General features: G+C 45.1%; 1 protein-coding gene across 5 annotated transcripts in view; it reads left to right on the top strand.

The window, feature by feature from the left end:
- LOC144826067 (astacin-like metalloendopeptidase) overlaps positions 1-24,529 on the top strand; it is a 551,078-nt gene that overhangs the window by 352,342 nt on the left and 174,207 nt on the right. For 4 of the 5 annotated variants that reach the window (XM_078684377.1, XM_078684375.1, XM_078684376.1 and 1 more), the window contains one exon: positions 95-176. The exons of the other annotated variant lie outside the window; for it this stretch is intronic. In XM_078684377.1, coding sequence (XP_078540503.1) covers positions 95-176 — 82 coding nt within the window. The remainder of the gene's footprint in view (positions 1-94; positions 177-24,529) is intronic. 5 annotated transcript variants of the gene reach the window in all.

Below are 24,529 nucleotides of genomic sequence, written 5' to 3'. Positions count from 1 at the left end.
AATACATCCAGGGATAATCAATGCAAACATGAAAGCACTGTATCACCTTTTTCCCATCTGAAAATGTCTGGCTTTGTCTTGTTGTTCTCTGCAGGTGAGTGGGGCAACTTCAGGAAGCAGGAAACAAACAACTTGGACCTGCCATATGACTTCGAATCCGTGCTGCACTATGGCAGGTGAGGGAATGCAGACCCATGTGTAAGAGGAAACAACATTATTATGTAGCACAGACAGTGTATGAATGATGTGTGACAGCAGAGGCCAACTGTCCTTGGCTGCTGTTATTAGGGTGTATGGATCATCCCAAACATGGCAGTACCGAACGGAACATGACACCAATGTCAGCCCTGTCCTGAAGTGACATGTCTGTCAGAGATAGGCAAAAACAAACTCTCTGTTATTGTCCTTGAACATAACATGTTACAGATGGAGAGAATGCATCTAGGGCATTCTCTGTTACATTCCTTGGATGTGTAATCTCAGACACCTGCAATCCAGGACCCTTTCTGTCCTTCTTGGACCTATCACAGAAACAAGGAATCTAACCAGGGTTCTATTTTTTTTCTTTTCTTGGTCGTATCACAGATTCATGGAATCCAAACCGGGATTCCCTCGTCCTCTCTTTGGATACATTTTCACAGATAAAGGGAATACAATCAAGGCCACCCCTGTTACTCTCCTTTGACATCACAGATAGAGGGAATACAAACAGAAATATCTCTGACTTCTAGTTCAACATATTACAGATACAATGAATCCAAACAGGGACTTCTCTGTCCTCTCATTGGATGCATTTTCACAGATGCAGGGAATCAAATCAAGGTCACCTGCTTTTTTCCTTAGCTATATTGACCCAGAGACGTGGGTCCCTCTCAGTGCCTCTCCTTGGGAATATTATCACAGAAACCAATGGACCTCTCTGTTCCCCAGCATTGGATCTTTCATACATTCATATACTTGAATCATTCTCGTTGTTGAAGTGGGAGTTCCACGGTACCTTAATGAAGCAGTAGGTACAACTATCATAGGCTATGATAGAAATGAACCATCAATTTAATAGCCTATTTGAGTCGTTTTTAAAAAGAAATTACCAAACTTGACCAATCGGTGGATAGCACCCCCTGGAACACTCCTCACAGAGGCTGAGTCCCTCAGATTTTCTACTGCTCGGCTCAGTTTATCCCTCAAACGTACTAATCTCAGGAAAATTCTTCTTAGGTGATATAAGTATTTCTTTTTTGTATATCACCTTAGACATTCTGACCATGTCAGAACATTCAAAGAAGGGATTGTTCAGGCCATGTAACACTTGTGGCAAAAAGAGAGTGCACTTTGATGACCACTATAAGAAGTGCATTTATTGCCTCTATCCTGATCACACAGTCAAGAACTGAAAGCTTTGCTGCACTTTCTCCCAGAAAACCCTCAAAGACAGTGAGGGAAGACTACCATTGTAGTTACAGAGGCTTAAAACAAAGGAAAACCCTGATTCTGAGGAAGAGAGTGATGACTCTTTAAAATCTGGCAATTCTCATAAAAGGGATAGATTTTTTTTTAAGGAGCCCTCAGAACAGCCTAAAAAGGCCCTTAGAAATCTCACCATGAGATATCTGCACATTCTAAAAAATCTCAGGTGAAATGACAACACAGACCTTCTTCTAAGGTTCCCTCAGAACCTACAACACCATCTGTAAAACAAGTGTCTGTCAAAAGGTCTTCAAAATCCCTTCCGCCATCGACGGGTGCACTTGCTGTGGAAAACATAAGAATTTCTCCTATTTTCGCACCGTCCACTATGACAATGTTGACAACACTTCCTGTGATGACGTCTACGATCTTGACGTCTACCTTCTTTTTGGCGGCGTCACCAATTATAATATCGAGGCCAGCACAGTCAACAACCAAAGTAACTTAGATATTACGGTTGACTACAACATCAAAGACAACTCTACTGTGTCCGGTCACGTCAAGAAAGCACTCTTCAAAGCACTCATTGACAACAAAGGAGGCCATCCGTCGTCAAAGACATCAATGTTGATGGATCTGTCTCCGAAACCACTGTCATCGGAACCCTTGTCAATGACAACATCATCGATGACAATGTTGAGTACGAGAACACCGTCTATGGCAATTATGGCAGAAAAATATATTCTACCTAAAAAGCACTGCCATTCTCATCAGTGAAGGATTTATCGTCAACGAAGGCTCAAATTTTGACATCCTCAAAAGCACCTTTAACACCTCTGATGCCAGTGTAATATCTGTCAGACTCTGGAAAACCTACCACTAATTTGCTTCTTCCAATTCATGCGTCTCCAAGTAAAGTGTCATCACTTCCACCAACCCATTTACTGGATGATAATCTGAAGATGATAGGCTATCTAGAGCGGCTCATAGTCCTTCAGAATTGCAAGTTAAATGCCAGGACTATGATGATTATGAAGACCAATACTATGAAGAAAAGAATTATCAGCAGTACCCTGCATATATGCCACAAAGTCAGCAGGATCAATGTGTAACCAAAATATCCTTCAGGATTATTAAAAGCGGTTTCCTAAATCATCTTTTTCTGTACCTACACCACTGTTACAACCACCAATAACGTCTCCACAGGAAACACCATCTCTTCGTTCACGTTCATTACAGATTCCGGGCACTCCTCTATCATCTCTACCATTGGCGGGTCCGCCAGTACATGACCCTGAAACTCCAGATGTTGATTAGGAAGAAGAGGGAGGAATACAAGATCAAGCATCCACTGCTACTGAGTGGAATGACTACCTAATAACAATACCATCTCCACCAGTTCCACCTTCAGTGGATTCACCCCTGGAAGATTTAGGTTGTTTCCTTAACATCATGTAGAGGGCAGGAAAACATTTTCAGTTCGCTTTCACCAACAATCAGGCGACTGTTTTCTGTACGACTTTAAAGAAGCAACAAAAAGGTCAGTAAGGGCAATTCCCATTATAGATTTCATCTGGCAAGAGAGAATACGTGCCACAAAGAACCCAGCTACAGTGGCGGCGGTTATGCCCAGATTTGATAAAAAGTAGAAGGCACCGCATGACGCTCTAGCATGTCTTGTCGTACACCCCAGACCAGACTCTGTCACCAGTCAAGCAGCCCAGAGACGCTGATGTAATCCTGCCACCCTTATCTCAACACCACCAGATACGGATGGACACCACCTTGACAGCATTGGCAAAAGCTTCTCTAGCATGACAGCAATAACAGTACCAGCAGAAAACTCCCTAGTGATACTTGGAAGATTTGACAGAAAAATGTGTCCAAAATGGCACAATATGTCGTACTACTACCAAAGGATGTTAAGTCTGACTCCAGGAAATTTCTCTTGGAGGGCAAGCAAGCTTCCTTGGAAATAACTAACTGCGCCATCAATATCTCCTCATCCAAATTCTGGCAACTAGCAGGAGCACCAGTTATTCAAATCAAGGCTGGCTGAAAGCAACAAAATTTAGATCAGAGGTCCATACTAAAATCTTGGATATGTGTTATGACCGAGAGGCATTATTCGGAAAACATATTGGTGATACTCTCCAAGCTGATACCAACACTGCCAAATCGCTAGGAACATTACAAATATGCAGGCAGTCTTTTCATGGGGCTTGGGGGAAAAGTTCCTTCTCTTGTAGAAGTGGATTCCAAAATTATAAGCAGCAATATCAGCCTTATTAAGGACAATACCGGCCGCAATATACACAACTGTACAGACAACCAACTTACAAATAGCCAGCTAGAAGAAAACAGCCCACCAGGGCACAAGATGCAGCTAGAGAGCAATGATCTTACTCTAGTTGTGTCTACTTCCCCCAATCTTAAGGGACATCTAGCGGGTCGTCTTTCCCATTACCCCTACCACTGGTCCAACTTATCTTCAGGCAAGTGTTTCTTGGACATTATAATTTGATAGCATACCCTCGAATTTCCCAACAAGCCACCTAATGGCCCACCCAAAAGAACCATATTTCCCCATCTAAATCAACTACTGATACAAGTTTATATCATGTTAAAAAAAGGTGTGATATAGAAGGTCCTGAAGTCCCAGAGGGGCATCGGTTTTTATTCCCATTTCTTCCTTGTCAGTAAAAGCAAGGAGACTGGCTCTTCACCAACTGAACAAATATCTGCAGGACATTTTACACCTTCTCAACCATGGATACCACATGACGTCTCTCGACCTTTAAGTTGCATACTTTCATGTCCCAATTCATCCCAAACATCAAAGTGCTCCCTTTTGGTTTAAGGTCAGCCACACGAATATTCACCAAATGTATGAGCCTGGTGGCAGCCCATCTAAGACAAAACAGAATACAAGTTTTTCTGCATTTAGACGATTGGCTAATAAAAGCTCCAACATACCAACAAGCCACAGTGAATAGTGCACTATGCCTCCCACTACTCTAAAACGTTGGATCTCACACCAAATCTGCAAACATCATCTCTCAATCCTAAAACCACAATAACATTCCTAGCAGAAGTCTTATATGTCAACATGGACAAGGCATTCATCTCCCTGGAATGGCAGACACACTTTAACAGTTAGCCCAAAGGCTCTCCAAAAGAAAATCAGTTTTTGTCCGATAGTACAAGTTGATTCTGGGAATGTTGTCCTCCTGCATTCCCCTGATCCCAAATTGCATACTACACATGCATCCTTTGCAGGAAGAGCTCGACCAGCAGTGATTGCAAAATCAGGGGTCATTCGACGATATAATCCTGATAACCCAATAATGGTCACAGCTGTGCAGTGGTGAAGAGTAACACACAATTACTTTTTGCTCTCAGACAGCAGACTTTTGTCATCACTATAGATGTGTCCCTGGAGGGATGGGTGCCCATCTTCAGGATCTCTCAGTCAGTGGGAAATAGAACACCTCTGACAAGAAGATGCATATACATCAACTAGAACTAAAGGCCATAGCTTTTGGCTCTGTTCTCGTTGCTCCCCTGATTTGCAGGTTCATCCATACTTATTCGTATAGGCAACGCCACCAGCATGCACTACCTAAACAAGCAGGGAAGAACATGATTGACCGCTCTATCACATCAGAAACAAACAATTTGGAATTGGGCCTTACAGAACAATGTAATATTGAGAGCGTAACACATTCCAGGAGTCTCCAATGTGTTGGTGGACACTTTGAGCAGACTAACTTCCAATACCTCACAACTGGTCATCGAGTGGGAACTCGATTACCAAGTTCTACAAAACATCTTCTTTCACTGGGGCATGCCGCGCTCGATCTGTGTGCAACCAAGATCAACAAGAAATGGCAATACTATGCAAGCTGGCATCCCCAGAAAAGATCGTGGGGAAACACCTTTTTGATAAGATGTTTAAAAATATTTGCTCACGCTTTGCCCCTGATTTCTTTAATCCCGAGGATACTTAAGCAAATGAAAAGAGAACCATACAGGTTAATCCTCATTGTTCCAAAACGGCCCTGACAATTCTGGTACAAAGAGCTTCTTCACCTCTAGGAACAACAGCACATTCCACTGACACCCATTCCAGTATTACATCCAATGAACAGGTGCCAGGTGCATCATCCCAATCCAACTTCTCTACATTTGTCGACTTGGCCCCTGACTACTTGTAGCTTGATACCTTTGATATCCCCAGAGACTGTAGATAAATCCTTGCTAAAGCTTGAGCGGATTCAACTAACCAAATCAACAAAGCGTAGAAACATTTCTGTATATGGCGCCAAGAAAAAGATTGACATCTGTTCTCCTCGACACCAGAGCAGATCTTGCCAAACATCTACAACCAGCAAAATATGGCCTTGCATTTTCATCTATAAAACTTCACTTTGCAGCTATATCTCATTTTATGAGATCAGATAAATCACCCTTTTTCTGGTCTGAAAGAATTATTAAGCAGTTCCTCAAGGGACTATTTAGAACTTTTCCTCCTATGAGTGAACCCTCCCCTTCTTGGCATCTCAATGTGGTGCTTAGCCAATTCACAAGGCAGATTTAAAATATCTTTCTTGGAATACAGCATTACTATTAGCATTAACATTGGCTAGAAGAGTTAGTGAACTACAAGCATTCACCATAAAACAACCATTCATGCAATTAAGAAAGAACAGAGGTATTCTAAGGGCTAACTCCAAGTTCATACCAAAAATACCATTGCATTTTCACCATAACAAAACTATTGTCTTAAAAAAAATATTTCCAAACCCACAACCTGTTGCAGAAAGGTCTCTACACACCTTAGATGTTACAAGTTTATTTACACAGAATAAATTGCCTATTGCAATTTTTTAAAAGGATTACCAGTTTCTAAACCGTCTGTTGCAAGATAGATTGCAGCAGCAATTCAGTTGTGTCATAATGCAGCAGGACGACCCTTAACTCGCAGAACTGTTTCTACATCAACGTCTCTACAGACATACACGGCCCTCTCTGTTCCTGTTCTTGGGTATGATATCAGAAATATAGAGATAGCAGGCCCTTTCTGTTCCTGTCCTTTGGTGTGTTATCCCAGACATAGAGACAGTGGGCCCTCTCAGTCCCTCTCCTTGAGTATGTTATCACAGATACAATGTATCCTGGCCCTCTCTGTTCCTGTCCTGTGGTGTGTTGTAACAGGTACAGTGACACACGGCCCTCTATGTTCCTGTCCTTTGGTGTGTTATCCAAGATATAGAGACACAGGGCCCTCTCAGTCCCTCTCCTTGAGTATGTTATCACAGATACAATGAATCCTGGCCCTCTATGTTCATGTACTTTGGTGTGTTATCCCAGATATAGGGATACAGGGTCCTCTCTGTTCCTGTCCTTGGGTGTGTTATCCCAGATATAGAGTTATAGGGCCCTCTCTCCCTCCTCTTTCCCTCCCTTAGGCATTTAGAGGCTTAATATACGCTAAGGCATTACTTAATGTCCTGATGATGGTCCCCATGATCTAAAGTAGTGGGACCGAAACGCCGTCGACCTGCCTCGCACCTTATACATAACCTGATTTATATGTAATGTATTGTAAATGGTGCCCTATGATATTTCTGTACATATGAATTTTTGAAACAGAAAACGTCACTTTTGCCTTACAAAAGCCCTCCTTTTTCTCCTCTCAGTGTGGAATCTAGGAGTGTCAGGGTTCAGGCTTGTGCCCCACACTGGTGAATGTTGAAGGTATTCCTTCTGGTTGTAATTCTATGCATATTGAGTAAATTTGAAGACCGCTGTCCGGCTGGACATGTCGCTCCAAATATAGAATTGATTCTGTCTATATTTATTGACTTACAGCATTGTGCATGCATGGGACCACTGTTGTTATTAAATAGTATGTTCCCCGAGGTCCTGTGCTGACTGAATTGGGGCCCCTTGTTGTTTCTAAACGTAACAGATACAGTGACACACGGCCCTCTATGTTCCTGTCCTTTGGTGTGTTATCCAAGATATAGAGACACAGGGCCCTCTCAGTCCCTCTCCTTGAGTATGTTATCACAGATACAATGTATCCTGGCCCTCTATGTTCATGTCCTTTGGTGTGTTGTAACAGATACCGTGGCACATGGTCCTCTCTGTTCCTGTCCTTTGGTGTGTTGTAACAGATACCGTGGCACATGGTCCTCTCTGTTCCTGTCCTTTGGTGTGTTGTAACAGATACCGTGGCACATGGTCCTCTCTGTTCCTGTCCTTTGGTGTGTTGTAACAGATACCGTGGCACATGGCCCTCTCTGTTCCTGTCCTTTGATGTGTTGTAACAGATACAGTGACCCATGTCCCTCTCTGTTCCTGTCCTTTGGTGTGTTATCCCAGATATAGAGACACAGGGCCCTCTCAGTCTCTTTCCTTGAGTTATGTTATCACAGATACAATGAGTCCTGGCCCTCTCTGTTCCTGTCCTTTGGTGTGTTGTAACAGATACAGTGACACATGGCCCTCTCTGTTCCTGTCCTTTGGTGTGTTGTAACAGATACAGTGACACATGGCCCTCTCTGTTCCTGTCCTTTGGTGTGTTGTAACAGATTCAGTGACACATGGCCCTCTCTGTTCCTGTACTTTGGTGTGTTGTAACAGATACAGTGACACATGGCCCTCTATGTTCCTCTCCTTGTGTATGTTATAACAAATACAGAGATACTGGACTCGTATTGTTCCTCTCCTTGGTTATGTTGTAACAGATACAGGGATACAGGGCCCTCTCTGTTCCTCTCCCTGGGTGTGTAATCAGAGGTACAGTGATACAGGGCCCTCTTTTTTCTACTTCTAGGACATGTTATCCGAGATACAGGGCCCTTCCTGTTCCTGTCTTTGGGTGTGTAATGAGAGGTACAGGGAGGCAGGGCCCTTCCTGTTCCTGTCTTTGGGTGTGTAATGAGAGGTACAGGGAGGCAGGGTCATTACTGTTCCTATCTTTGGGTATGTAATCAAATGTACAGTGATACAGTGCCCTCTCTTTTCTTCTCCTTGGGCATGTTATCAGAGATACAGGGCCCTTCCTGTATCTGCCCCTGGGTTTGTAATGAGATGTACAGGGAGGCAGGGCCCTTCCTATCTTTGCGTATGTTGTAACAGATACAGAGATACAGGGCTCTCGCTGTTCCTGCACTTAGGTATGTAATGAGAGGTACAGTGATACAGTGCCCTCTCTTTTCTTCTCCCTGGGCAGGTTATCAGAGCTACAGAGATAAAAGGCCTTACCTGTTCCTGTCTTTAGGTATGATGTAACAGATAGAGAGATACAGGTTCCTCTCTGTTCCTCTCAGTTCCTCTCTTGAATATGTTATAAGAGATACATACAGAGATACAGGACCATCTCTGTTTCTATCCTTAGGTATCTGGTAAAAGATACTGAGATACAAGACCCTCGTTGTTCCTGTCCTTGGGTATATTGTTACAGATAGATAGATACAGGCTTCCTCTGTTCCTGCCCTTGGGTATTTTGTAACAAATACAGAGATATTCGGTCCTCTCTGTTCCTCTCCGTGGGTATGTTATCACAGATACAGAGACACATGTCCCTCTGTTCCTTCTCTGTGGGTATGTTATAACAGGTAGAGTACAGGGTTCCATCTGTTCTTGTCCTCTGGTATTTTGTAACAGGTTCAGAGATACCGGGCCTTCTCTGATCCGCTCCTATCACAGATTCAAAGTGTAGGAAGGTACCCCCTTTTGGCTTGGTTAACCCCACTTTTTGCCTAACTCTAATGCATCTTTGACTGAGTGTGCATTGGGTTTCTGCTAACCAGGTTCCCAGAGTCTGTGTTCTTTCCCTAAACTGTACCTTTGTTTCCACAGTTGGCACACCTATAACTCACATACTAGTCCTTTGTAAAAGGTACCAGTGGTACCAGTGGCCTTGTTACCAGAAATGGTCTCTAAGGGCTGTAGTATATATTGTGCCACCCAAAGAGACCCCTCACCAAACACAATCATTCTTCCACTGCAGCCTGTGTGTTTTGGTGCAAATAAAAGTGAAGAATAGACCTGGCACACATCCCTGTGTGCCAGGCCTACCAGCACTGCTAGAGGCATAGGTAAGTCACCCCTACAGCAGGCCTTACAGCCTTAAGGCGGGATGCACTATACCTCATGTGACGGCATAACTGCATTAGCAGATATGCCCCTACAGTGTCTAAGTGCATTCTTAGACATTTTAAGTGCATAGTGAATTTATACTGAGTATTAGTGCGTGGAGCTTGTCACTACGAGTACTACAGCTTCATGATGGCTTCACTGAATTCGAAGATGTTTTGTACCAAACATCTCAGATAAATGATCCCACACTGATGCCAGAGTTGGATTCAATAATAAATGTACTCAGAGGGCACCTCAAAGCTTCCCCCTGAAAACCTACCTTCCCACTAGTACGCACCAGTTTTCCACTTCTAGACATGTTTCTGACTCACTAAGGTGGAAGTCTTTTGCTCTAGTGGGTCAAAAAGAAAGCCTGCTATCAGTAGAGGTGCTTCACAGCTATCCACAAGTAGGAACAGCATTGAAAGGCGGTGTGCTTTATCATGCTGACCAGAGCCACTACAGCTAGTTGAGATGCCTGACCCCCTGACCAAGCCCCAATTTTGGTGGCAAGGTGGGTAGGAAATTTAGTAAGCAGGAGAAATTTAGTAAGCAGGAGAGGTGTGGCGCCGCGGCCAGGGCGGCTGACGCTGGAATCTGGGGATCAGGGTTCGATCCCCGGCTCCGGCGGCAGGTTAGCCCAGCACCATGCGACTCTGGGCAATAGCTTGCTTAATCTTCCCGACGGCCCCCAGCGCCTAGAGACCCTAACGGGTGATTGTGCGCTATACAAATGTGGATTATTATTTCCCTCCCAGCAATGGCCACTCCTGGGAAACCAGCGCGACTTACCGCACTCCACCACTTGTGGAACTCCGCAGAACAAGACTGAGTTTTTCTGGTACTTCGCGGAGTTCCGCACAGCAGAACTCTGTCCCGGCCTAGCAAGAAGCTTACTTTAGGAAGCCTTCAACAAACCTTTTTTTAAAAGCAAAAGGAAAGGGAATATGAGGCATTATTAACCAATAGGCTGCATTAAAAGAATAAAGCAAACATAAAGAGATGATGGGCGGAGCACTGAAACTTTTCAGACACTCACTCCCAGTCACAGATCTGGGTTGAGTCCATCATCGAGTTTTAGCTCACTTCACCACCCCAGTTCAGACCTAGCTATATGCAAATCAGTCTTGACCCTGTCCCTCCTGGAAACAGTCCAGCCCGAACTGCCAAGCCAGGTCTTACCTGGACCACAAACAAGCATTCTGGGACCGGTTTCTGGGTAACACCCATCATCAGCCAGGCTAGCTTGAATCCAGTGGCAAAATGAGCAAAGGACCCACATCTTGGCACACTCTGCCAACTTAGGGTGAAAAAAGCAAACACAAAGAGATGATGGATGAAGCACTGACACTTTTCAGACACTCGTACCCAGTCACAGATCTGTGTTGAATCCAACATCATTCTTTAGCTCACTTTGCACCCTAGTTCAGAGCTAGCCATATGCAAATCAGTCTTGACCCTGTCCCTCATGGGAACAGTCCAGCCTGAACTGACAAACCAGGTCTTACCTGGACTGGAAACAAGCATCCTGGGATTGGTTTCGGGGTTTCACCCCTCATCATCCAGGATAGCTTAAATCCAGTGGGGAACCCTGTCAGCAAAGCAACATGCATTAACGCTGAAAACCCACTCTTTGTTTTCACATGCCACACCATTGAGATAGCCTGGGCCGCCCAACGACATTGAAGCCTGCAGACACCACATTATCGGAGTGACTATACCTGCACCCGAATACTCTGTAGGTCTCGTTCACAGTCCCTAGGCAACTTCTTGCCAAGGTGGCTGGAAAGCCTGAAGAAAACAACACTACCTGCCACATCTGATTCTGAATATTCTCAGGCATACTCTCCATCCAGGCCTCGATCTCGTTCTAACACGTCCACCACAGTTCTCACCAAGTGCTGTTTCTTATAGAGACATCTAGCCGCAGATTACTTAACTTTGAATTATCCCCAGGTGCCAGCCTGGATCTGTACATTTTCAGCAGTACCTCTGTGTGCAGTGGGAAGGTGTTGTATGGCTCCACAGTGACATTGTCTATGGATATAACTTCAATTGAGCCATATAAGTCCCCTGCGGACCGCGGACTTCTGTTTCTTCTTTTCTGCACTGTAACGCGGATTCGGTGAAGCGGTTACTCATGGTCATTTTTTCCAGCCCTACTTCGACACCAGGTGTCGGTGGAAAAGTGTGCCCTTGTCTGATGTAGGCAGGTTTCAAACCTTGTGGGTCTTGTAGCTGACATATGTCGGTGACAGACCTGCATACAATTTGTATGTGGTGCCTAGATGAGCACTGTGATGCAGAGGATTGTGGTTCCTGCCAGAAGCTGAAACTGAAGCCGTTGAAGTAGCGGCTTTTGAAGGTGATGGCGGCGCCAGTATTGCAAACCCCAGAGGCTTCCCAACCTTGGTCTTTGTTTCCTGGGAAGAATATTTGGGGGCTGATCTGGGAGCCGAACCCAGTATGGAGGACTTTGTTCTCCAGGGACGTCGAAAGGTAAGGTGTGGTCAAAGTCGTGGCATTCTCAGACCACGAGCAGGAGGAGCCAATGGAGACAGAGTCACCTCGTGGGGACTCCATCTCCCTTGGCTTCTCCCGCTCGATGGTTGAGGAAGCCATATGCAACTCTCCACCGTGTCTCCCCAAGTTTCCAGGAGCTGGTGCATCGATGGCTTAGATGAGGGAATATTATGTTTCGTTACACTTCATCTTTGGGACCCCATCTCCCTCTGGAGTGCCTCTAGGCCCCAAGGAGGTGAGTGGGGCGCCATCGGATGATTTGTTTTTCGTGATGGTTGTGCCATCGGAGTCGATGGATCAGTACCTGTTGACGTCGTCTGACCTCGCTTTGGCAGACTTTTCAGTCCTTCTGGATCTTTGCCTACGATGCCGGACTTTGATCAACCGACTCTGACATTGACATCAGCTGCGATGGCCGAAGTCGTCACTCCGCTCCCAGTAGATTTCGTGATGGCACCGCTTCGGCGTTATACGGCATTGGATATGGATTCAGCTGTGCAAACTGAGGGGATTGTACAATGTGTGGCTGTTTTTCAGGAAGCGGCGTTGGGTTGTCCACCTGTATCAGCTGGGGCAGGACTTCTTCAGCCCCTTTCCAACATTCAGGTGAAGGAAAGCTGCCTTACAGCTCTTGACGAAGCTAGTGGTCTGGATTCTTCTCAAACAATCATATCATTTGTAAAGCGCACTACTTACTCGTGAGGGTCTCAAGGTGCTGGGAGGTGGGGAATACTGCTACTGCTTGAAAAGCCAGGTCTTGAGGAGTCTTCTGAATGTCAGAAGGTCTTGGGTCTGCTCTAGGTGGATGGGGAGGGTGTTCCAGGTCTTGGCGGCGGGGTGGTAGAATGATCTGCCGCAGGAGGTCTCTCTTCGGAATCGGGGGACTGTGGCGAGGGCGGGGTCAGGGGAGCGGAGCTGGCAGGTGGGGGTGTTGTGAATGTATCTAGGACCCTATTTAAATATTCCCGATTTATGCCCTTGTGTGGTTATAACAAATCATATCCTTATAAAGGCATAAGAATCATATCCATATTTAGTCATAGCCAATGCAGTCCAAATACGGCAAGGCTACTCCCATAGACTCCTAGAAAGTACAACGCGTTCTTTAAACAAACCAAGCCTCCAGCAGCCCGGGAATTCCCCCTGCTTCTGTTTTGATTTGTCTAAGAACTCCTGGAGTCCTGAAAGAACTGTAAGTTCATAGTGATGTCTTATGTCCAACCTTACGTCAAACTCAGCACCTTCCAGGTATAAATATACCAACAGCTGCCCTAGCAAACACACGGTGGTTTGGAGCAGATCGGCTATCTACTTACCCGACGCCCTGCTGTAACGAGTGCCGAAGGAAGCCGACCCTCCCATTGACGCACTGGGAGAGACGCCGTCTTTTCTCCTGCCTAGAAATCCAGCTCCAGTGTTTCCAGTCACCCTTGCGGGTTGCTGGGAGATCGAGTCCTGAGAAAGAGATACAAGACCTCCTTCATTCTATAACCAAGGTACGGAGCTGATTAGACCCATAGAGAATTCTTGATACAGATTCTTGGCAAAAACTATCTTAACTAAAACTATATCTCACTTACTCCTTCCCACGTACTAGGCTTAGGTTAGGTACACCGGGGTAGGCGTATTTTAGAAACACCGGTTGAGCTCGTTTAGTCAACTTTTATCATTTTGTATCCGTTTTAAGTATCTTATGGCTTAGAAACCATATAAATGCTTTTACAGTATTATTTCATAATACTCCTTTTACTGTACGCACTTTACTTTACGACAAGTATTGCAATTGTGGCAATTCACTTCTTGCATGAGAAAGAAGACTGTTCAATAAATAACCACTTTTATTGAAAACGCCCGTCTCTCTATTTCTCTGCACTCCTGATGAAACTAAGCATGCACGATTGACTGTGTGAAATAGCTGTCTATTGTTTCCGCGACTCTGAAGATATACTCCTTATTCTGGAGGGAGCAAAGTTGTCATGTTTATGCGGTTGTCAGAAACTAATCCCTCCTTGTCTATTCAGGAAAGTTAACTCCTTCCTGTTCACTCGAGAAAGTTTCTAGTGACCTCTGAGATAGCTGGCATTCATAATTAAGTCTAACATATTCAATAGAGACCTAGTAGACCTCAGTCTTACGTCTAAACTATCGTTTATGTTATTCCAATGCACAGAGCCTATTGGGAATATAGGAACTACACTACAGGGGTGTAGAAGCTGAGTTGTCTGTTGAGGTACGTTGGTCTCATGTTGTGGAGTGCCTTGTGTGCGTGGGTGAGGAGTTTGAAGGTTATCCTCTTGTTGACGGGGAGCCAGTGCAGGTCTCCCAGGTGGGGTGTGATGTGGCTGTGGTGAGGGATGTCGAGGATCAGGCATGCAGAGGCTTTCTGGATGCCTTGGAGCTGTCTCAGGAGTTTGGCCAAGGCTCTGCATAGAGGGCGTTTCCGTAGTCCAACCTGCTGCTGACGAGGGCCAAGGTGACCGTTCTTCTCGTTTCAGTGGGGATCCACTTGTATATCCTGCGGAGCATGCGGAGGGTGTTGATGCAGGAGGAGTAGACGGCGTTGACCTGTTTAGTCATGGAAGATGGTGGAGTCGAGGATGATCCCTAGGTTGCGTGCGTGCGTAGTTGGTGGGTGTTGGAGCAGTTCCCAGTGCGGTCGGCCACCAGGAGTCTTCCCAGGCCGAAGGGGTGGATCCGAGGATGAGGATCTCCGTCTTGTCAGAGTTCAGCTTCGGTCCACTGTTCCTCATCCATTCAGCGACAGCCTTCATTCCTTCCTGTAGGTTAGTTTTGGCGGTCCTTGGTGAGGGAGAGGATCAGCTTGGTGTCATCGGCGTAGGACATGATGTTGAGGTCGTGCCGACGGGCGACGTGGGCGACCGGTGCCATGTAGATGTTAAACATCGTTGGGCTGAGGGATGAGCCCTGGGGTACGCCGCATATGATCTCGGTGGCTTCGGAGCGGAAGGTGGGAAGGTGGATGCTCTGTGTTCTGTCGAAGAGGAAGGAGGAGGTCCAGTCCAGGGCCTTCTCTTGGATCACCGTGTTGTGGAGGCATGTTTGTAGTGTGTGGTGGCAGACCGTGTCAAAGGTGGCTGACAGGTCCAGGAGGATGAGGGTCGCTCTTTCTCCGTTGTCCAGCAGTACCTTGATGTCATCGGTGGCGGAGATGAGGGCAGTCTCGGTGCTGTGGTTGCTGCGTAACCTGGACTTGGAAGGGTCCAGGATGTTGTTCTCCTCGAGGTAGTGAGTCAGTTGTTTGTTGACGGTCTTCTCGATGACCTTTGCCGGGAACAGGCGCAGGGAAATGGGCCGGAAGTTCTTGAGGTCCTTTGGGTCCGCCTTGGGTTTCTTGAGTAAGGCGGTGATCTTGGCGTGCTTCCAGCTCTCCGGGAAGGTTGCTGTCTCGAAGGAGATGTTGATGACTTTCTGGAGTTGTGGTGCGATGGCTGTGCAGGCTTTTTTGAAGATGTGGTGTGGGGATGGGTCTGACGGAGATCCAGAGTGGATGGTGTTCATGATCTTGTTGGTGTCGTCGTCATTGATGTTGGTCCAGGAAAGCAGGCGGTTGGTGCGGATGGTGGTCATGGGGGTGGAGGTCTCCGTGGTTGTCGGGGCGGTTGATGTGCTGAAACTGTTGTGGATGTCTGCGATCTTGTAGTGGAAGAAGGTGGCCAGGGAGTTGCACAGGTCCTGCGAAGGTGGGACGTTGTTGGAGCTGGTGTTGGAGAGTTCCTTCACAATGTTGAAGAACTCTTTGCTGTTGTGTGTGTTGTTGTCTAGGCGGTCTTTGAAGGAGACCCTTTTGGCGGATCTGATGAGGTGATCGTGTCTGCGGGTGGCGTTTTTGTGGGCTGCGTCGTTGTCCGGTGTTCGTTCATGGAGCTAGATCTTCTCCAGCTTTCGGCAGGTTTGCTTGGAGGCCCGGAGGTCTTCAGTGAACCAGCTGGCCTTCTTGCTGGTGTGACTGTTGGAGGGATTCTTGATTGGGGTGAGGGTGTTGGCGCAGTCTCCAGCCTCGGGGTTGCTTTCTCCCCTAGTCTTGCCACGAGGCAAGTTCCTCCTTTGCAGACATGCTGTGGAAAGTGGCTGCAGTTTTAGGCTTGTCAATGGCCACGGTGCAAAGGTCTACCAAACCTTTGTCAGGGACAACCGGGAGAAGGGCATGTTCTTCCATATAGTGAGGCTCTCTTTGATGTTTTATTAGGTGCTTTGGCAAAGCCTGAGTTGGGGGTCTCAGTGGACCATGATGTTGCACATGGGTGTTTTCCTGCACCTGGGAACGCAGTTTGATTGCATGAACATCCTTCCACTAGTGGCCTGGTGACTCAGGCTGCAACGTCTTCCCAGTATGTAAATTCTCCTTCTAAGACTTTGGTGGGTAATGATGCTAGGGGTTGCGATGCTTGTGGTAAGCATATATTTACTTTAGTCAGCTCAGCATTCAGAGGCACCAACACATCCTGTGTGGTAGAGGTGCTTTCCCTGTGCCTTATGAGGTTCTTTACAGAACATGCTTCCATCTCGTCTGGTTAACTCCACGCTGAGGTAGGCAACTCGATTAGAGATGGCCAGCAGGCCGCTATGCTTACCATACGGTGTGGCATGGAGAAAACGGATGCTGTGTGTCAGGACATAACATCTGCAGTTGCGCTAAGGTGTTGGGCTTGTTTGGCTTCTTTGGGTTTCTCAGATGCTGTCCAGTAGTCTTTGGGCGATATACCATTTGATGGTGCCTGTCTTTTTGGTGATCAGGCAGATGTGGCGGTAAGACGCATCCGTGAAAGACGTAGAACCTTAGAGTCGTAGTCCTAAATTTTCTGTCACTGTGTGCTTTGCTTGTCCCTAGGCTTGGGATATATATATATATAATATATGTTTTTGTAGGTCAAGGAGTAGCCTTATTAGGACGTTGTACATGTCCATTTTCGGTTTCAGTATTACCACGTGTACTACAGTGAAGAGTAGTGATTATAACCTCAGGAGCATTTTCTTTGTTTATTTGTGTAGTGTTTTAAATGACTGAGGGAGGGCCCCTTTGTTTCCTAGCCTCTGAGATTGAGCTTTCTACTCAAGACCTGTTGGAAGATGATCTGCAACATGCTTCTTTGCAGCAGTTCTGTATACAAATTGGATGGCTTTCTTCTTCAGTGTTCTTTTATAGGCATATGGTTGTCAGTTGTAGATGGATGTGCAGTCCCTTCTTGATCTACCCTGGGAGTAATCGGGTGCTTCAGCTAGTTGAAGCATTGCTCTGGCTCATAGTATATGTTTGCCTTGTTTGAATTCTATTTGCTTGCGAGTTCTTTTTTAGGGTAAAGGAACAGTGTCTAGTGAAACATAAATAGTACCTCAACCTCTTCCTATCTCTGATACATATTGTGGAGCTGTATGATGGTAGGCAAAGGTTTATGATGGGTGGGTTGGGCCAACGTGTCCCAAGACCAATGTAAACTTGATGGTTTGTTGTCCTTGACTTCAGACAATATGTCCTAGTTGTCAGGCGTTTTGGCCACTGACAAAGCCACAATCATCTATAAAAGTCTTGGAGAGACACTTTTTGAACAGGAGGATTTTTGCTCTTTAGTAAGCTTTTCTTCTTCCTATGATATTCTTTATATGCGTGGTTCTTTCTGATCAGCATTACCTGTCTTTTGGAAAGGATGTACTTATTGTTTTCTGCATTCCTTAATTCATGAGGAATCATGACTGCTGTTATCTTTATAACAGACAGCTTTTTCTTATGGCAAGTCACCTGCGGTGTTGTATGTGTGGCGTACTACCCCTTTTTCACTAGGTTAGGTATTTTTGCAGAACCTCTCATTTCAGATAGTTTTTTTGTATACGGAGTATACATGATTTAATGTGCTGCTGTGTTTCAGTTAATTGTTGGACTAACGATCATATTTGTCTTGTATCATAGGTGTGGTCGTATGTGCTTTTTGTTGACAAGCGCACTAATAGGTGCGTTACCATTTTCAAGATTCTAGTGTTTTATGGAACTGTTTCTCGGTTCCAGTTAGTTATTAGGTATTCAGAGTGTACATGGCTGTATCAGATGTGTTATACATACATGTTCCACCCACAAAAAAGGAGAAGAAAGAGGTTTTAATCAAACATGCAGTTGAGTTTTTTTTTCTCGCTTGCCGTGGTGTTTCAAGTTTACCAATGGCTCGAAATTGTGTTCAGTCATTCTGACTATGGCCGTACGAGGGCTAGTTTTATATGACCTTGCAGTATGTTATTGGCCAGTGAACTCCTGTGAATTGCCGAGTCAATCAGAGTGTCTGCTGATACATTTATGTATATGTATATGTGTATGTATATATATATATATATATATATGTATATGCATATATATATATATATATATATATATATATATATATATATATATATATATATATATATATATATATATTAATGTCTATATATGAATCTTTGTGGCAAGATGTCATATAATTGGTGTATAGGATGTATATGAACATTATTTTGTCCAAACTAAATTATTTACAGCAAGGAGGTGTTGGCGTTCATCTTTCCCTTGGGATAATGAGTTCTGAAAGTCCTGTTTTTGGAGTTTTATCAGGACAGTTCTTTTTCTGATTATTTATTGTCATGAACAATGCAGATTATAATACTTTTTATCATGCTTTTGACCCCTTTTGGTCATTGAGTTTTCATACACTTCTGGGGGACAGAGGATACTGTATATCATTCGACAAGTGGTTCTTCAGGGGTTTTCAACCCTTTTTCCTTCTAGGGCTGATTCACTCATACCTGTAATTTTTTTTTTTTAATGTTCTGTGACAGTGATCATGGATTCTATCAAGAGCCTAGCGCTTGTTTTTTCTATTCCAACGTACATTTGGTCGGTTGCTAGTCTTGACCAGTTGGTTTTCTTTGAGAACTTTTGTAGGATAGTTCACAGACCCTCCTCCGATGTGGTATAGCTATGGTATTTAATTCAAAGTTAACAAATTTGCGTCTAGATGTCTCTATCAGATGTAAAACTTACTTTCCTTCTGTAACGCTATATCTGCTAGAGACACAGTCTAGCTGCAGATTCCTTAATGCTCTGCCCATCCTCCCCGCTCTGTGAATTACCTTTGAGGTAGAGGTCATCCCCTTTCAATACTGGGTTTATATACCAGTGATCACTATCTCAATCTATGTTGGGATTAAACAAGTCGTTTGGCCTTGCCACTTAGCTTTTGTTTAGATGTTTCAATAACATCCATTTCCAAATGTGTGTGATTGTTAGAGTGGGAGTGTGTTTTCTTTTTCTCTCTGGATGACACACCAGTGAATAGTAATAATTTATTTGTTCATTGTTACTGTCAATATATCACGTAATGGTGTGATTTAACACACAACCTGGTGTTGTTGTTATAGGTTCTGTTTTGCTATTGCCATGCTATACATTACCATTAATGAATGGTTTATAGAGTGTATACTCTCTTCCCTCAGGTGGGAGTTATTCAACAGGGCATAGAGTTTCATGTAGCCCTGTGTTTCATTGATTTTATTAGGGGTTTTCTTTAAAATCTGTGTCTGGCATTACTGTACAATTTGAAGTTTCTTCTTTATTAATGTTTCTGATTTTTGATATTTTTGGGCACACTGTTTCCACAACCAATTTCTGCAGTGGCTCCGCGTTCTGGCGCGGAAGGTTGCACAGAAGAAACTGATGTCCACGCTCCGTAGGGGACTTATATGGCTCCACTGATGTCATTTCTGGAGATGACGTCAATGCGGAGCAGTGCGACGTCGTCCCCAGGCGTGCAGAGGTACTGCTGAAATATTTCCGGATCCAGGCTGGTGCCTGGGGAGAGTTCAAAGTTAAGGAATCTGTTTCTAGACTGTGTCTTCACCAGATATAGTATTACCGAAGGTAAGTAACTTTTACATCATTTCCTCCTACAACTACCAGAGCTACACGTAAAAGTGTGCGGCACCATGTCCACGGTTTAGAAGCCCTCTGCATCACAGCTCTAGATCTTGAACAAGGTCCAGGACCAAATCCAGGTCTTCAAGATCAAAAAATCGTATGGATTCCACCAGGCACAGACGCAGGACGCCATCTTAGTCTACCTCTTTCAGGTCGTTGGATAACACCACTCGCCTGTTTTTTCTGACATACCACCAGCAGGAGTGTCACTGATGGATGGCCTTTTGACATTCAATGAGGTCCTAATCAGGGGTGTGACAAAGCTGTCCGACGCAACTTACAACATCTTCTGTGATTTTGGAAACACTGCATTACACGTGTACTCTTGCCTCTTGTACCTGATCCTATTGAACCGTTCCTAACACCAGCAGTCTTAAGGTCCGCACTACCGCGGAGCCTGAAGAAGTATAAAGCTCCTGATAGGACCCATTGTTTCTCAGGGCTAACCCGCCTCCGGATTTCGTTATTGTGGCAGCTGCGTGTACATTTTTTAAACAAAAAAGTTCCTAACTCACAGTTAAATACTGTAATAGTATAACAACACAATATTCAAAATTGCTGGTTGTCATATGTTCTAAAATTCAAGGAACCAATAGTGCTACAATGTCAAAAACATATAATCAATTTACACAAAACTAAAATAATTTTTAAAAAATACAGTAACAAATCATTTATAAAAGTGCAGCATTTATTCAGTACAATTCAGTATCATTTTGTGCATAGATCATAAGAACATGCAGTTAAAAACATATCGTTGTAGAAAAGCAGTTGTTAACTGCGTGTAAATCACATTCTGCTGCATCTTTTTTATCCTTGGTACCAATGGACAAGGAAAGCAAACAGATGGAAGCACTGGGGAGGAAAATGTACGGAATATCATCATCCTTCATGAAGGTGGCTAGTGCATCAGCTCTATTTGACAGATCCTTCTGAGGTTTACTGTCATGGTTCACTGAAAAGCTGCAGAAAGAGGACAGACAGGATTTCATAAGGGTTCTCATTGAAGGTGGTTTGGTCTCAAACCAATTCATAAGTGCAGCTACGGATGCATGAGATCTGGCCGCTCACAGATATGCACATGGGATATGTGCAGGAAGATCTTCCTGGCTACTTCTCACAGGGCTAAAACCTGAAATTTAACACTGCATAATGTACCTTCCATTTTCTGGCAACACCCTCTTTGGTTCACATGCGGATGAAGAGATGTCTAGGATGAAGACCGAGCTGGACACTTATATGGCTGTGGGTCTTGAAAAGAAGAAAGAGTTCCGTAAGCATTATAGGTCCAACAAAAGGAGGTACTTCCAGAAGAGGGTTCAATTCCCTCACTGGCAATAGCACGAGCAAGATCTCACTACCATCCTCACAACGCATCCAGAGGAAGCGGCGCACAACAGCCCGCAGCACAAGGAAAGACCACTACTAAACAATGAAGCGTTCCTTCCCCTTTCACTGTTCCCCGCTCTGCTGGAAGGAAATTTTGCCAATCCCTGGGAAGATTGACAATCCATTACAAAAGCCTTAAGGGTTTTGAATATTGTACAGAGTGGCTACTCTCTTTGCTTCAAATCCCCTCCTTCAACAATCCCCCCAGTAAAAACATGCTGGTACCAACCAGACCTCTTACGGTCTGAAGTCAACACTTGGCTGCAAAAAGTCCTGTGTCATCAAAGGCAATAGGAAATCTATTCCTGTTACTTCCTAGTAAAGAAGAAAAGACCAAAACAAGAGTTCAGACTCATCTTGGACCTCAAAATACTTAAAAACATCCACTGAGAAAAATTCAGGCTGTTGACTCCGCCAAATTAACCCACAATTACATCAAGGGAATTGGATGTGTGTGATTGACCTCCAAGATGCATCTTTCCATATCCTTAATGCCACAAATCACTTGAAAATACTTTGTTTCAAGGTGGGATTCTAGCACTACCAGTACAAGGTACTCCCATTCGGTCTCTACTCAGCCCCAAGAACATTTTCAAAATGTATGGAAGTGGTCTCAGCATCTTGAGGAGACAGAAGATTTTTGTTTATCCTTATCTCGATGACTGGCGGATAAAGAGCTCCTCTCCATCCCAAACAAAGGAGCATTTTCACATTTGAGTGAGTACTCTCTCTCGAGCCTAGGTCTTCAGATCAGTTTTCAAAAATCAACAGTCGACCCAGTTCAAAGACTTCACTAATTAGGGGCCACACTGAAAACACAGTCCGCAAGAGTGTATCCTTGAGAGGAGAGACTATCATCCTTGCCTGGAATCTCTCAATAACAGCTATCCATCTGCCAGGAATTCAAAATGAGCAGGCAGACGATCTCAGTCCCACTGTCCAAGACAATCACGACTAGGTGCTCAACGATGATGTCTTGCAAGAAATCTTTCATGATATCCCGACATAGACTTGTTTGCAGATGTCAACAACAGAAAATGCCACACCTATTCGTCAAGGTTCTACCTGCCAGGTTCGCAGGGGAATGCTCAATTTCTCTATGCTTTACCACCAACTCCTCTCATTCCAGCAGTGATTCTTAAGCTATACCGGTCTCACACTAGATGATCCTCACAGCCAACAGAGCGGCCTCGCCAGTGGTGGCTCACAAACCTTCTACATATTTCAGAGAGACCTAACAAGCAGCTTCCCTGTCAACTGGATCTACTGTTCAAGTCCAGAAGAGGGATACTACATCCAAACATCTCATGCCTGAACTTGGCTGCATGGCTTCCCAATTCCTCCAATGTGGACATTTAGGTCATCTTAAGGACAGAATGAACATTCTCAGGGAGGCCAGGAGACCCTCCACCAGGTGTTTCAAATGGAAGATATTTTATTAGTGGTATAAACAGAATGGCCTCAACCCTTTCTCATGTTAAGAAGACATACTTATTCACTGGTTCCCATGCACTGGCATATCAAAATTGCTCTGACTCAACCACCCAAAACCAGGACCCTCGGTAGACGGTGGCACAAGCTGGTACCGGAGGAATGGGAAGCTAAGTTAGGAAAATCCATCCCGCCCCGCCCCTCGGATCCTAAAACTGCGGATAGAGAATTTAATGATTGGCTCACCCACTCCCTAGACAGTCTTGTCCCTCTCACTAGTACTCTTAAACATACCAAGAGGATCAATCCAGCCCCATGGTATACCGCCGCACTGAACGCTTTAAGGAAGGAATGCAAAAGGTCAGAACGCATTTGGAGGAAGGACAAGTCTGTGAAGAAAAAAGACGTATTCCAGGCATCCATGAGAGCATATAAACTAGCACTCCGCAACGCCAAAAGTGCCTTTTATGAGGAAAAAATAAAGAATTCCTCCTGCTCAGCCAGGGAAACCTTCCTTATCCTTAAAGAGCTCCTCCATGTTCCCGACCCCCCACAAAAACCTATGGACCCCAAAGCAGCGGAAGACAAATGTATCAAATTAGCTACCTTCTTCGATGAAAAAATTAAAAAGATCCTCGCCTCCCTGCCCGCAGCCGAATCCGATTTCATGGAAGGAGATAAGGACTATCCTCCTCTGCAGAGGAATTCCCCCCGGAAGCCCTCTGCTCCTCATTTGGTCTCCTTCGGCCCGGTTACCATGGAGGAGGTAGCCGCCACATTTGCTTCTATCAAGAGTGGCGCCCCCAGTGACCCAGTGCCCATACGATTCCTCAAAAAAATCACCCATACCATAGTGCCCCCGCTGACCGATCTGATTAACACCTCATTAACCCAAGGTGAAGTCCCCCCCAGTTGGAAGGAAGCGGTCATTAAAGGACTTCTTAAGAAACCTTCACTAGACCCTGAAGATCTATCAAACTATAGACCCATCTCTCTCCTCCCCTGGATTGGTAAGGTCGCTGAGAAACTCGTAAATAAAAAACTGTCACAGTTCCTGGAAACCAACCACCTCCTCAAGAACTCCCAGACGGGCTTTCGACCAGGTCAGGGCACTGACACCGCTCTCCTTGCAGCAGTGGAGAAGGCCAGAGACATTCTTGACACAGGAGGATCAGTGGCAGTGGTCCTCCTGGACCTGAGTGCGGCCTTCGACACTGTCAGCCACCAGGTCTTAACGCAACGCCTGGAAAACATCGGAGTGAAAGACAAAGCTCTGAAATGGCTTTCATCCTTTCTCTGCCAACGCTCCTTCCAAGTCTGAGAATGTGACAGCCGCTCCCCTGCCATCCCCCTCCGGTGTGGTGTGCCACAGGGCTCGTCACTTAGCCCCACGTTATTTAACGTGTACATGGCCCCATTGGAGGAGATGGTCACCCCATTCGGAGTCACTATCATCAGTTATGCTGACGATACACAGCTGGTGGTAACTCTATCCCACCCCAAGCAAGAGCCCTCCAACCTCCACGGCTGTCTCTCCAATATACATCAATGGATGAACGACTCAGCCCTTAAACTAAATGGGTCAAAAACAGAGATTCTGCTCCTGGGTCAAAAAGCGCGAGATCTACCCCCGAACATCTGGCCCGCCTGTCTTGGTGAACCCGCTGCCCCCAAGACGGA

The sequence above is a fragment of the Lissotriton helveticus genome, chromosome 3_2, assembly GCF_964261635.1.
Source record: "Lissotriton helveticus chromosome 3_2, aLisHel1.1, whole genome shotgun sequence".
NCBI lineage: Eukaryota > Metazoa > Chordata > Amphibia > Caudata > Salamandridae > Lissotriton > Lissotriton helveticus.
This window is presented reverse-complemented; position numbering and strand designations above follow the sequence as displayed.